General features: G+C 55.6%; 1 protein-coding gene across 1 annotated transcript in view; it reads left to right on the plus strand.

The window, feature by feature from the left end:
* Positions 1–259: 259 nt before the first annotated feature.
* The window catches only part of ITGAE (integrin subunit alpha E), a 46357-nt gene continuing 35095 nt past the window's right edge, over positions 260–11521 (plus strand). Inside the window, exons 1-8 of the mRNA XM_006761503.2 lie at positions 260–368; positions 473–593; positions 7701–7792; positions 9267–9334; positions 9647–9764; positions 9966–10121; positions 10542–10657; positions 11352–11503. Coding sequence (XP_006761566.1) covers positions 260–368; positions 473–593; positions 7701–7792; positions 9267–9334; positions 9647–9764; positions 9966–10121; positions 10542–10657; positions 11352–11503 — 932 coding nt within the window. The remainder of the gene's footprint in view (positions 369–472; positions 594–7700; positions 7793–9266; positions 9335–9646; positions 9765–9965; positions 10122–10541; positions 10658–11351; positions 11504–11521) is intronic.

An 11521-nucleotide genomic window follows, 5' to 3' on the forward strand; every position in this document is an offset into this window, starting at 1 on the left:
ACTGTTACAAATAAAGCCGCTATAAACACTCTTGGGCAGGTATTTTTGAAGACGTATGCTTTCTCTTGAGTCACTTGGGGGTACTTAGTGACTGTATGCAGACCCTCACCCTGGGACTCACTATTTTCACTTCGGTACAAAGACTCGGTGATGAGCTGTGCTCTGTGGCAGGTACAGGAAGTGCGTGGGGAGAGGTGTGAGAAGCGTTTCGGGGGGAGGCCCGGGGAAGACCCCCTGGAGAAGGGACCCTGGTGCGGACATGGCGAGGCTCAGCAGGGGGATCAGGGCCCGGCTCAGACACACCTGTTCCAGTCCTGTGCCCCTGGGCCGGGGAGGTCCTCGGGAGTCTGGCTTTTCTCATCTGTGCGGTGGGGGTGATGACACGGCAGGGCGTGATGGGATAACTGGCGAAAAGGCCCCGCATGGCTTCCCCAGGTGCCTGCTCTGTTAAACATTCCTCTTTTCTCCATAGGCCTGGCTCCTCTGGGGGCCTTCAACGTGGATGAGGACTGGATCCGGGTGACGCCCGAGGAACACGGGCCGTACGTGCTTAGCTCCCTTTTGCACCAAGACCCCAGCAGCAACCAGACCTGGTGAGTGGGGCCCGGCACAGGCGGCCTGAGGACCGAGGGGGCCCCAGAGAAGGCCTTGGCACCCCACCCCCCGCCCCAGTCTGGGGAGAACCCCCGTGCACTTCCCCAGGGCATGGAGGAGAGAGAGAGGAGGAGGGAGAGGCTGTGAGCCCCAGCTCGTCCCCCCGCCCTCTCCTCACCTGGCCCCTCTTTTCTTCATTGCTGAGGTGAGGGGCAGGGGGGTGGGTGGGGGCTTCAAAACTATTTTAAAATAAGGGTTTTTAAGGCTCCTTTGTCTCTTACAAAAATACCACATGCTCAGTGTAGGAATTTTGGACAGTGACAAAAATATTTTTTAAAAAATGGAAATTCTGACCCGTCCGGTGTGGCTCAGTGGTTGAACGTCGACCCACGAACCAAGAGGTCGCTGGTTCAATTCCAGGTTGGGGCACATGGCCAGGTTGCAGCACGATCCCCAGTAGGGGGCGTGCAGGAGGCAGCCAACCGATAATAATGTTTCTCTCTCATTACTGATGTTTCTAGCTCTCTATCCCTCTCCCTTTTCTCTCTCTACAACCAATCTAAACATAATTTTAAAAAATAAAATAAAATAAAAATGGAAATTCTGAGTCAGGAGGGGGTGGTGGCTCCGAGGCAGCTGTGGCTCGGTGGCAGCTTCACTCCGTATCTGTAGCGACGTCTCCCCCACAGCCTCACTTCTCGTCTCTCCAACGGGGCAGGGTTCGCCTGCCTCCCAGGGCTGATGCAAAGACTGCTGAGTTCACGCACAATTTAAAGGGTTTAGCATAGTTTCTGGCCAAATTAAAGCTCAATCACGGCATCTTATCTTTTGAAGATCTCATCTGTACCCATTCATTAGACGAGCAAAAACCTAAATCTGATGACATTCTGTTGGTAAGGATGTGGCCGTACAGAAACTTGCGAGGACGTAAACTGGTGAAACCACCCTGGAGAACAAGGTTGCCATGTGTGGTCAGACTGAAGACGCCCGTGGCCTTGGGCTCAGCGATGCCACTCCCAGATGCTAGCCCTGGAGGACTCTCGTGGGGGCAGGGTGTTATGGTAGCCCTGATTGGAGTGGCGACAGACAGGCATGCTCATTGTTCCGAAAATGGAAGAAAATCGCTGTGAATCATGCGATCGGTACTAGCAGCGGGTCCAACGAATGAGATGTGTGCAGTGGTTATTTTTTATTTTTTTAAATATTTTTTTGTTGATTTCAGAGAGGGAAGGAGAGGGAGAGAGAGAGAGAGAGAAACATCAATGATGAGAGAGAATCATGGACCGGCTGCCTCCTGCACACCCCACCCTGGAGATCCAGCCTGCAACCCAGGCATGTGCCCTGACCAGGAATGGAACCCCGCTTCCTGGTTCACAGGTCAACGCTCAACCTCTGAGCCACGCCAGCTGGGCAGTTCTGCTTGTTTGTTTGTTTTATTTTTAATATATTTTATTGATTTTTTACAGAGAGGAAGGGAGAGGGATAGAGAGTTAGAAACATCCATGAGAGAGAAACATCCATCAGCTGCCTCCTGCACACCCCCTACTGGGGATGTGCCCGAAACCAAGGTACATGCCCTTGGCCAGAATCAAACCTGGGACTCCTCAGTCCACAGGCTGATGCTCTAGCCACTGAGCCAAACTGGCCAGGGCCTTGAAGGTATTATAAACCAGGCACACAGTAGGCGCACTATTATGTTAGGCGTCTCTCCCTCCACATAGCCTGTGACTTCCCCCAGGGGCTTGCCTGAGGCTGGGGGCTCATTCTCGTTGCTAGAATTGGCCCCATGTGACCGGGGCGATGGAGGCGTTTGGGCTGTCTGCTGGGCTGTATGAGTAGCAGGGCCAGCCCTTTCTCCCAGTGGACCCGTGCCCCTCCCTCCCTCCAGCACGTGCCCAGCACTGGAGTTGCTGGATCAGGCTAATGCATTGGCCTCGTATTCAGTTTCTCAAACTTCGTACGCAGTGTTTCTGACCGGGTGTCAGTCTGAGTGATGGATGCCCATCACCCCCTGGGTCCCCTCGTGCCAATGCCTGGGCGCCCCCCCCCCCAGCTCCAGGTCTGGCAGGCGTAGGGCTCCCTCCCGCAGCGGCTGAAAGGCCTCCACGGAGGAGGGGAGTTGGAAGCCCGGGACAGGAGCTCTGAGCCCACCCAGGGCTGGGCCCATGAAGGCCCTGCACACCTGCTCACGAGGGGCTCACGGAGGATGTGGTGGGAGGCACTCCTGGGTTCCTGCCGCAATGACGGAGCCAGAGACCACGCGCCCGCTGCGGGGGCAGGAAGTGCCCCGTGGGCCACCAGGCCGCAGAGAGAGGAGCTGCCCTGCGTGTGAGGCCAGGGCCCCTCTCCCTCATGCTGCGTCTCCCTAATACAGGGGTCCTCAGACTTTTTAAACAGGGGGCCAGTTCACTGTCCCTCAGGGGCCGGACTATAGTTTAAAAAAAAACTATGAACAAATTCCTATGCACACTGCACATACCTTATTTTGAAGTAAAAAAACAAAACGGGAACAAATACTGTATTTGTATTTGCATGTGGCCCCACGGGCCGTAGTTTGAGGAACCCTGCCCTAAAACATAGCAGCCAGGCTGGCAGCATCACAGGCATGGCTGCCACAGCGGGGATGCGATGGGACAGAAGGAAGGCTTTCTGGGGGGGCGGGAAGGGGGGGTGGGAATAGGCTGAGATGAGAGACAGGTTCCAGTTGGGTGAATCCATCAGGTGGGTTGTCGGCTGATGGCAGGTTCAGTTATGGCTTAGTTAGTTAATCAGTTACTCAGTCAGCAAACCTGGAGACCCAGAGACCACCCACCGTGGTGGGGCAATAAGGAGGTGGGGGCAGAGGCAGCTCAGACTGAGCCCCGGGCCACAGCCGTGCGTGCCCCTGTGGTCCCGGTGGGAACAGAAGCCAGGGGTGGGGTGGGTCAGTATCAGGCCTCTGGCCGGCTTGGAGGTCCCCTTGCTCCTTGGGGAAGGCTTCCTGAGGAGCTGGTGGGAATGACTCGGCAGGAAGAGGGAGGGGAAGGCACTGCAGGCAGAGCAGGCAGCTGGGCAAAGGATGCGGGAGGAAGGCTCGCACCTGCCCCACCAAAGCATGGCCCGGGGCCCAGCGCAGTTCCGAGGCTCAGGCTGGGGAGGAGCCTGGGGAGGGAGAGAGGCAGGGGTGCAGAGCAGGTGACCTAATTTGGGGGCTCAGCTGCAGAGCCTGCAGGGTTCAGCTGCACCCACTCTCCACCCCTCAGCCCCGCCCAAGATTAGTCCCCTCACCTGCTGCCTGGGCTGTCATTTCGTCGTCACTCGACAAATACCCACTGAGCCCTTGCTCTGCACCAGGCACTGTTCCAGACCCTCGGAATAATGAGCTAGACAAGATCCTTGGGGAAGTGCCAGGCCGCTGGGAGGGACAGACAGAAGCATGTAAACATGTAAGCAGGATACTAAGAGGGGACAGGCTCCGGAGGAAATAAAACAGGGGGTGCCCTGACTGGTTTGGCTCAGTGGATAGAGCGTCAGCCTGCGGACTTAAGGGTCCCGGGTTCGATTCCAGTCAAGGGCATGTACCTTGGTTGCGGGCACATTCCCAGTGGGGGATGTGCAGGAGGCAGCTGATTGATGTTTCTCTCTCATCGATGTTTCTCTCTATCCCTCTCCCTTCCTCTCTGTAAAAAATCAATAAAATATATTTAAAAAAAACAAAAACAACAGTTAGGTTGGTATTACCACAGATCAGGCGGGAGGATGGTGGTCAGGATGGTGGCTGGGGAGGGAGAGAGGAACGCGCTCTGTTGCTGCTGCTCACCAGGCCCCCATCTCTAAACACACGTCCCGGTCTCTCCTAGACGCTGGGATTCTTACCCGCCAAACATGGGTTTTTTTGGTTGGTTGCTTGTTCTGTTTGGTTTCTGCAACAGCCTCCCCATTTTTAATTTGTTTTTGTTTTAAAATATACCTCCATATCTCGTATTTTCCACTTTCTTTTTGTTCGTTTTCAAAGTGGACAATATTTCTGGACTTAAAATTTTCCGCTTCAATGTTAGGAAAAATGTCACATTTTCAAAAAAGTCTGACTGGTGTTTGCTAAAATAAATTTGTGATACTGACAAATTGGAAAATGAATAGAGAAATGCTCTCTAGATGTAGGTTGGAGAAAGAACCCACAGGGCTGACGCGTGGATTTGAGGTGGGGCGGGTGAAAGGTGAAGCGAGGATGCCCGGCCCGGGGACGTGGACGGTGGGGTTGCTGGGGAAGGCGGACAGGGCAGGCTCGGAGGTCAAGACCCTGTGTTCTGCTTTGGGCATCTCCAGTTTGCAGTGCCTGTTAGCCAGCGGGCAGTTGGTTGTTGTATTCGTTTCCTGTTGCTACTGCAGCAAGTTATAGAACATTTACTGGCTTCAAACAATACAAATGTATTACCTTCCCATTCTGAAGGTCAAAGTCTCCAAAATGGCCACAAAATAGTCATGGGGATGTGAAGTACGACCTAGGAATTATAGTCAATAATATTGTAATAACTAGGTATGGTGCCAGGTGAATACTTGAAACATCAGGGAATCACTTTGTAAAAGTGCATGATTGTCTAACCACTATGCTGTCCACCGGAAACTAATCTCTATATATAAAAGCCTAAGCGACCAGCCAACCAAACGACTGGTCACTATGACACACATTGACCACCAGGGGGCAGACAATGCAGAGGCTGCCCCCTGGTGGTCAGTATGCTCCCACAGCTAACCTCCCGTGCCCCTTCCCCCGGGCTGGTCAACCTCCTTGGCCCCGATCGCCAGGTAGGCCGAAGGACCCCACCTGTGCATGAGTTCGCGCACTGGGCCTCTCGTACAGAATAACATTGAATGTAAACTGTAATTGAAAAATAACCTTTAGCCCTGGCCAGTGTGGTTCAGTAGTTAGAGTGTGGGCCTGCCCACTGAAGGGTCATGGGTTCGATTCCCAGTCCCTGTCGGGGTGTGTGTGGAGGCAACCAATTGATGTCTCTCTCTCTCTCTCACTCTCTCTCTCTCTCTCCCTCTCTCCAAAAATATCAATGGAAAAAATATCCTCCCGTGAGGATTAACAAAAAATAAACTGGGTCTTTGAAAAGACAAAGTTTCGGACAAACATAAAAATTAAGACATTCCTCAAAGTAAAACATTTAAAAAAAGAAGAAAAAGAAACTTTAAATTAAAAAAATCCAGGATAATCTCCCCATATTAAGACCCTTAACTTAACCAAGTCCACAAAGTCACTTTGACCATGAAAAGTAGCGTAGTCCCAGGGTCTGGAGATTAGGACGCCGGCATCTGGCGGGGAGGTGGGGCGGGGCGGTGGGCATTATTCTGCTTTCCACGACCAGGTTAGTCTGCCTCGTGCTGGAAGGATGCTAGGCCCGCAGATGCCGAGGGGGGATCTCAGCATTTGTGGGTGGGTGGGAGCCATGGGGCGGCGGGGGCCCCTGGGGAAGCTGTGCTGGCAAGGAGGCAAGACCAAGCCTCAGGACTCCGGTCAGACGTCAGACAGCGAAGGGGCCAGCGAAGGGGCCTGGGGAGGAGTCGGGAGAGAGGGTGGCAGGAGGAGATGGTCACTTCCGCCCAGGCTGCTGAGAGGGTGAGGACGATGACGATGGAAAGGTGTCCGCTGGCTCTGGCCACGTGGGGACCACTGGGGACCTCGGGTGGAAGTCAGCTTGGGGTGGGTTAAGCGGGCAGGGCACACACACCGGTGTAGATGCTATTATTGTCCTATCAACCGTGGAGATGGGTGAAGGATGTATTTTACACTTTTTTAAGTTTAATAAAGTTTTCATTTTTCACAATGTGCAGCTGGCAGGGCCAGTTGTTCATGCATCTTCGCCAGCAGCTGGGGCGTCCCCACCCTCGGTGTTTCTGGTACATGACTTGAGCTCTGTGCTTTGAAGCTAGGTTAGTCAGTCCTTACTAAGGAGCCCCTAGGGCTGTCCTGGCCCAGGAACTGGGGGTCTCCAGTCTCTCAGAGACCACAGCTGGGGCCACGATAAGCCTATACTTGGGGACTTCCTTACACAGCTTGTCGTGTGCTGCTTTGTCAAACAAGACTGGTTATGGAGCTTGCCCCGAACCGTGCCTTTGGACCATCCTTCCTTTTGGCCTTGCCCCAGATTTGTTCACTGGGTCTTTGTCTTTCTTGGCCGGCTTCCCAGCATCTTTCTTTTTCTTCTTCTTGTCGTCCTTGGGCGGCGTAGAGGCACTCGAGGAGCAGCTGCTACCACTGCTGCCTCGACAAGGTGTCGGACAAAAGGGCCATTTTATAATTTTGAAAGATGTAGATCGATGGGAGGTGAGGAAGTGGAGACAGTACCTCCTTCCTGCCCTCCCCCAACCCACTATAGCCTCATTATGACCTTTCAAGACGTAGACTAATTTTGTTCTTCCCTTTTATAAAGTCCTCTGTGGCTTCCTACTGCTGTTCGCTGTTACCAAGCCAGCCCCCGGGCCGCTGCCCCAGCACTCCTCCCTCACAGCCCTAGGATGGGGAGCTCACTCCCTGTCTCAGGCAGCCCAGCCCTCCCCGGGCAGCATGGGCAGTGAAAAGGTTTAGGTGGGTGGGTGGGTTGCGGGGCAAAGTTTGCTGTTGGGTCTCACATCTCCTGAGGCTTAATCAGGCTGAGGCGCCCACCCCCGACCTCTAGTTCTGACTGACTCATAGGATAGGGGCACCAGCCGGGGCAGCCCTCTCTCCCCGGCAGCCACGGAGAAGCCCCCACTGCCCCCGGTATAACCAACGGTGCTGCTGGTGGCTTCCTGGGCCCCCCCACAGCCACCACCCACCCACCGAAGAGCACAGTCCTTGTTTACCAGCACTATCACACTCTCCGGCAGGGTGGGCCATTAACCATTTCCTGCCTGGAGCTGTGCAAAGGTAGAGGCTGAGCCATGGCTTCCATGTAATGTGGTACCTGCCACCCTGGGCGGGGAGGCTGCCGGCCTTTCCCAGGTCTGTGCCCGCTCCGTGGTTTTCCAGGCGCAGAGCCTGGGAGCCCGGGGGCCTGGCGTGGGCAGGCGGGGCGTGGGCGGGCAGGGGGGAGGAGGGGATCAGCAAGCAGCTCAACTCTGCGGTCTGCCCTCCCACTCAGGCTCCTGGTCACCAGCCCCAGAACCAACACGACAGCGGGGCCCCTGCATCAGTGTTCCCTCACCCGGGATGGGCTCCTTTGCCAGCCTGTAGGTAAGTCAGGCCCAGCTCCAGGGAATGCTCCCAGGACCCCTTTCTAGGAGTCCCACTCATCCAGCCCAAACCATTCCAACCTCAGCCCCATCTAACCAGTCCCTCCCCCCAGACTCCACCCACCCCCCCATGGCTCACTTTCTATCCCAGTGCCCAATCCCATCCCAACCCAACCCTAATCCCCGCCCACCTCTCCTGACCCAATCCTAACAGCAAAAACCTACCTAACCTGTATTGCGTGTTCCTAAGTACTTCTCCACCCACTTTTAACCCTCAAAACCGTACCATTTGACCGAAGAGGAACCTCCAGCTCAGGGAAGTCCTCTGGTTACCAGGATGACTAAGGTCACACAAATAGCACTGGGGGCACCACACAGATGCAAACCCAACTTGACCTGGTTCCAAAACCTCACCTGTCCCAACTGGTCACACCTCAGTGGCATCCATCCCTCCCCTCCCCATCTAACCGTGGCCACCCTAACGTCCAGCACGTGTGAGGTGCGCAGTAAATGTTGTTTGAATAAATGAACGAACAAATGAATGGGCCGTATTCATTTATTAACCAAACTCTGCCCATCCCACTCAGTCCGACACAAGGCACACACTCGCTGGTGGCCCCTCGGCTGTGTATGGCAGAACCCTTGTCTCTGTGAGAGGCACCGTGTTGAACAGCCTCAGAAGGGGACACAGTCCAGCAGGGTGACAGGGTGATCCAGTGGTTCAAAATGAGACCGTGTCCCCAGGCCCACACCGGGAAGGGAGAGGACGGAGTGACCGCATCTGCCCCTGGGGCAGTAAGGTTCCCCAGAGACGGCCTTTGAGACTGGAGGGTCCATTGATCCTACAGCCAGTGCCTCAGCATCCTGCACACCTCCCCCGCGCTGCACACACTCACTCCTGCTTCTCTACCCACCCGCCCCACCACACTGGGAGCCCTGGAGGAGAGCCCCAGTTGTGCCGGGCCAGCACAGCCAAGGGTTCGGTGAGCCTGAGGCGGGTGGGGTGGTGAAAGATGTAGAAAAGACAGACAAAGAGAATAAGCTGGGTCTAGCAGGATCTCCTGTGCCTGGCTGAGGCCACAGAGAGAGACCCAGAAGGCAAGCTGAGGCTTTATTTTATAGCCAAAGGTAAACAAGGTCATGGTCACCATAGTTACAGTGTTCTTGGGAGTTTCACTTGTTTTGGCAGCACTTGCTGCACCTCCCGCAGCCCATTAGCTTCCCAGGAAGGATCTAGGGAGCATCACAAGGTCAAGCCTAATTATGCTAAGGGGGCTGTGCCCTCTAAGCTGGGACTTGTTTGTGGCTTTGCCAACAGGCCAGTCCAAGGCTTAACCCTATAGCCGCTCTACACCCCGTCTCAGTTATTTCTAAGTTCCCATCACCATCTGGCCAAGCCCTGTGCCCTCTCTGACCTGGGCTCCACGGTGGCCTCCCTGTGCCCCTCCCACCTTACCTGGACTTCACTGTTTCAGAGCATGTCCCCATCCCGAAGGGGAGGCACCGGGGCGTGACCGTTGCCCGGAACCACCACGGTGTTTTGGTGAGTGTGCGTGGGCAGGGGGCTGGAGGGCCTCAGGAGGCGGGCACTGACCCCTGTGGCAAACCCGTGTTCATGCCAGTCCTGACTGGCATGCTATTCTCAGGGCCAAGGCCAGGTGTCTCCCTGGTGCCAACTCCAGGGCTGATCTCAGCTCTGACCCTGGCACCAACGTCTGCCCCTGGTGAGCGGTGAGCAAGCTGTTCCTGCATCCCCTGCCTGGTTGAGGCATGTGGTTCTGGGCAGCTGGGATGCAGGGGCCTGGGCTGGGGGTGACCCAGCCTTTCCCTCTCCCTTTCTCCCTCTCTCCCCCAGATCTGCATTCAAGTGGTGGCCCGGCGGCCCCACAGCCTCAGCTCAGAACTCACAGGCACCTGCAGCCTGCTGGCCTCCAACCTCAGTCACCAGGCCCTGGTCTCTTTCAACGACATTGGTAAGGACACTCGCGGGCCTTGGGCAGCTCTCAGGAGGTTTCCTTGAGTCTCCAAGAAGGGGCACCTGCCCATGGCAGATACAGAAGGACACAGGCCCAGAGAGGGCCAGTTGGACCTAGGCCCGCCGTGGGCTGTGGGCTTGCCCCGAGGTGAACAAGGAGGCTGTCTGACTCTGAGCTCTTTCCTGTGTATTTTTAAAGAAAATCTCCTGGTTCCTGAGGCACATGCGGTTGCTGGAGACTGCTACAGGAACAAAAAAGGCAGCACGGAGAATACAGCCAGGCAGCGCCGGGCCCTGCAGGCCAAAGACCTGAAGGCCAAAGATGAGGAGGAGGAAGAGGAGGAGGAGGGAGCTGGTGAGGAGAGGCAGATCTGGGCTGCTCTCTGAGGCTCTCAGAGCTGATACCTAGGCTGGCAACTTCAGGGGTGAGAGCTGCTTAGGTCTGGGAGATGGGGAACAGTGGCTGGATTCTACTGTCTGGATTCTACAGGCCTGACCACGCCCAGCTCTGCCCCCCTCCATCTTACTGATGGGGAAACTGAGGCCCAGAGAGAGGGAGTGATGGGAGTGGCTCGCAGAGTCCGAGCCTGAGCAAGTCCCGGCTCTCTCGCAGCCTCTGAGACAAGCCTTTGCTGTTGGGAGCTTCACCAACTTCTTCCCTGAACTGAGCCCTTGGGGCTTGAATGGGGTGGGTGTCCTGTAGGGCAGGGCATGCCACCCTCACTCCTGCCCCCGTTGCATGCCCACTCCGGACCTGCTCCCTGTCTTGGCCCAGGCACCGAGATCGCCATCGTCCTGGATGGCTCGGGAAGCATTGATCCCCCCGACTTCCAGAGAGCCAAGGACTTCATCTCCAACATGATGAGGAAGATCTATGAGAAGTGCTTTGAGGTGGGCTTTCCCTAGAAGCTAGACGCACACAGTCAGTTGCTATCTATCGCTATGAACAAACAGCTACCATTGATCTGCTCACAGTTCTAGGGTCAGCTATTTGGGCTGGGCTCAGTGGGGCGGTTCTTCTGCCTAAATTTTTTCCTGCAGCTGCAGGTGTCTGGTTACTTGACTGGGACTGGTTGGCCTCACTTGTCTGGCCATGTGTGGTCAGACAGCAGGTCAGCCCGGGGCGGTTCTTCTGCTGCTGGTCTTGCCTGAATTTTTTCCTGCAGCTGCAGGTGTCTGGTTACTTGACTGGGACTGGTTGGCCTCACTTGTCTGGCCATGTGTGGTCAGACAGCAGGTCAGCCCAACATTTTCATGGCTGCAACATTCCAAGAGGGCAAGACCTAATGCACGCAAGCACTTTTCATGTCTCTGGTTGTATCCCATTTGCTGATATCCCAAAGGCCAAAGAAAGTCACCTGGTGGATACGAAGGGGAGATGGCGTACACGTGGATGTGGGTTCAGGGAGAAGTCTGCGATCCACTGGGAGCCGTCACTGTCACATCTCCCTCTGCCTTAGCACCGTCTCTTGCCTTCAACAAGGAGGAATGAGTGGATTCTTCCTCAGCATCCAGGGGGAGCCATTCAAGGGCTTTGGGCATGGCCACTCTGCCAACCTCCTCCTCCCTCTGCCCCTCCCTGCAGTGCAGCTTTGCCCTGGTGCAGTACGGAGGCGTGATCCAGACTGAGTTTGACCTTCGGTACAGCCGGGATGCGATGGCCTCCCTCAGCAAAGTCCAGAACATCACTCAAGTGAAGAATGTCACCAAGACAGCCTCCGCCATGCAGCATGTCCTGTGAGTGTGAGGGCAGCA

This window comes from Myotis davidii, unplaced genomic scaffold (genome assembly GCF_000327345.1).
Source record: "Myotis davidii unplaced genomic scaffold, ASM32734v1 scaffold638, whole genome shotgun sequence".
Lineage (NCBI taxonomy): Eukaryota > Metazoa > Chordata > Mammalia > Chiroptera > Vespertilionidae > Myotis > Myotis davidii.